This window comes from Theobroma cacao, chromosome 8 (genome assembly GCF_000208745.1).
Source record: "Theobroma cacao cultivar B97-61/B2 chromosome 8, Criollo_cocoa_genome_V2, whole genome shotgun sequence".
Classification (NCBI taxonomy): domain Eukaryota; kingdom Viridiplantae; phylum Streptophyta; class Magnoliopsida; order Malvales; family Malvaceae; genus Theobroma; species Theobroma cacao.
In genome coordinates, this window is record NC_030857.1 from 9,204,727 (window position 1) to 9,206,190 (window position 1,464).

Here is a 1,464-nt window from a genome sequence, read left to right on the forward strand (position 1 = left end):
ACCACGCTATTGTCGACAAAATTCTGACAGAAATTTTCGTTATAATTTTCATCCATAATATTACAAACAGAAGAAATCTTTCCTATTACTTATGAAAATTTCCTATAATAATTTTTTTATAGTGTTAAACTTTCAAGAATCAGGAATTCAAGATGGCAACAACAGACAAAGGGTGACATTTCACATTTTGTCTTCATTGGTGAAGACAAAACATGGATTAATAATTCAAGGGTGAGTTGTTTTGTTTTACATGGAACAACCACGTGAACCCTATTTCCTTTCTCTGCAACAATCAAGAATAGGACTTGTTCAATGCTTGGTTTTCTAGTAATCCAGTCCAGTGACATCTCTTAATTTCCTTCTTGAATAATGGATTCTGAGGGTAACGTTAACAAGACGGGAAGGAGTTCCCTTATAATTGTCCAGTAATAACATATGTAATCAAGAAGCCAAGCAATTTAACAGCAGAAATGATCATACAACAGTAAGGAGACAGATGGTTTCGGAGGCTCTTGTTGGTCTCAGAATCGAGAGTTCTCCCAGTCTTGCAAGCAACAGAATCATGGGCATGGGCTCAGACATGTTTCTCAAGCCCTTCAAACAATAATTGAGAATCACTTCTCTCTCTCCCTCTCATCATCAATTGCATTGAAAATCCCCTGTATAAATAGAATAATGTTTAACACATTTCCAATTCATCCATGTATAGGATATAAAGTTGTTATTTCTGCAATAACCAATGAGGCCTCCGCATTTCATCCTGTTGTGTCTCCTCACAGCTGTTATGTATCTTTGGTCTCCGTATAATGAATTTCAGAATCTTGCTTCTTCTCCTTCTTCAATCTTCCTTACAGGAAGGAGATCACTGAGGGGATTGAAGATGCCATTGCCTGATCACAAAAACAGGTATCTTAAATCAGAGGTAATAGCTAGTATATCCTTTTGGTTCTTGGGAAAATTTATTTCAGGATGGAAACTCGTTTGCAGATGTACCAGTTATTATGTGAACAAAATAATTTTCACTACATATCCATGCAGGTGGCGGTTGATGAGGCTTTGCAATCAGCGGCGAAAGATTCCATGGCGCTCAGATATTCAAGGAGCCATAGCAATGGCAATATGGAGGACCTTGCTTACTACATTGACTACCATGGAGTCACAACTCATCCAACCCCAACCCCCAAACATCCTAAGCCATAACTTGATGCCTTTGTTATGTCAAATCAATAGATGAATGTATAATTAATTGAGCAGCAATAATTAGGCTAAAAATAGTTTTGCTTCCATCATGGAAGTCTCTCTTTTTTTTAAAAAAAAAAATAAAGGGGTTAAGGTCAGGTTTTGGCTTTCATGGTTATCTTCACTACTATGAATTTCAACTTTAAGATAGATAGAGTGAAATTGTATTGAACGAGAGAATACTATCTCTGGTTATAAGGTAATAGACTCAATACTGTTTATTTA

General features: G+C 36.3%; 1 protein-coding gene across 2 annotated transcripts; it reads left to right on the top strand.

Moving 5' to 3' along the window:
• On the top strand, nt 332-1,464 carry LOC18592763. Of its 2 annotated transcripts, none has more exons than XM_007019633.2 (2): nt 332-906; nt 1,039-1,464. In XM_007019633.2, the coding sequence occupies exons 1-2, from the start codon at nt 740-742 to the stop codon at nt 1,232-1,234; spliced, it is 363 nt and encodes a 120-aa protein (XP_007019695.1). In that variant the 5' UTR covers nt 332-739; the 3' UTR covers nt 1,235-1,464. The 2 variants fall into 2 exon arrangements, with proteins under 2 accessions (XP_007019695.1, XP_007019696.1); XM_007019634.2 differs by having other exon boundaries at nt 343-922.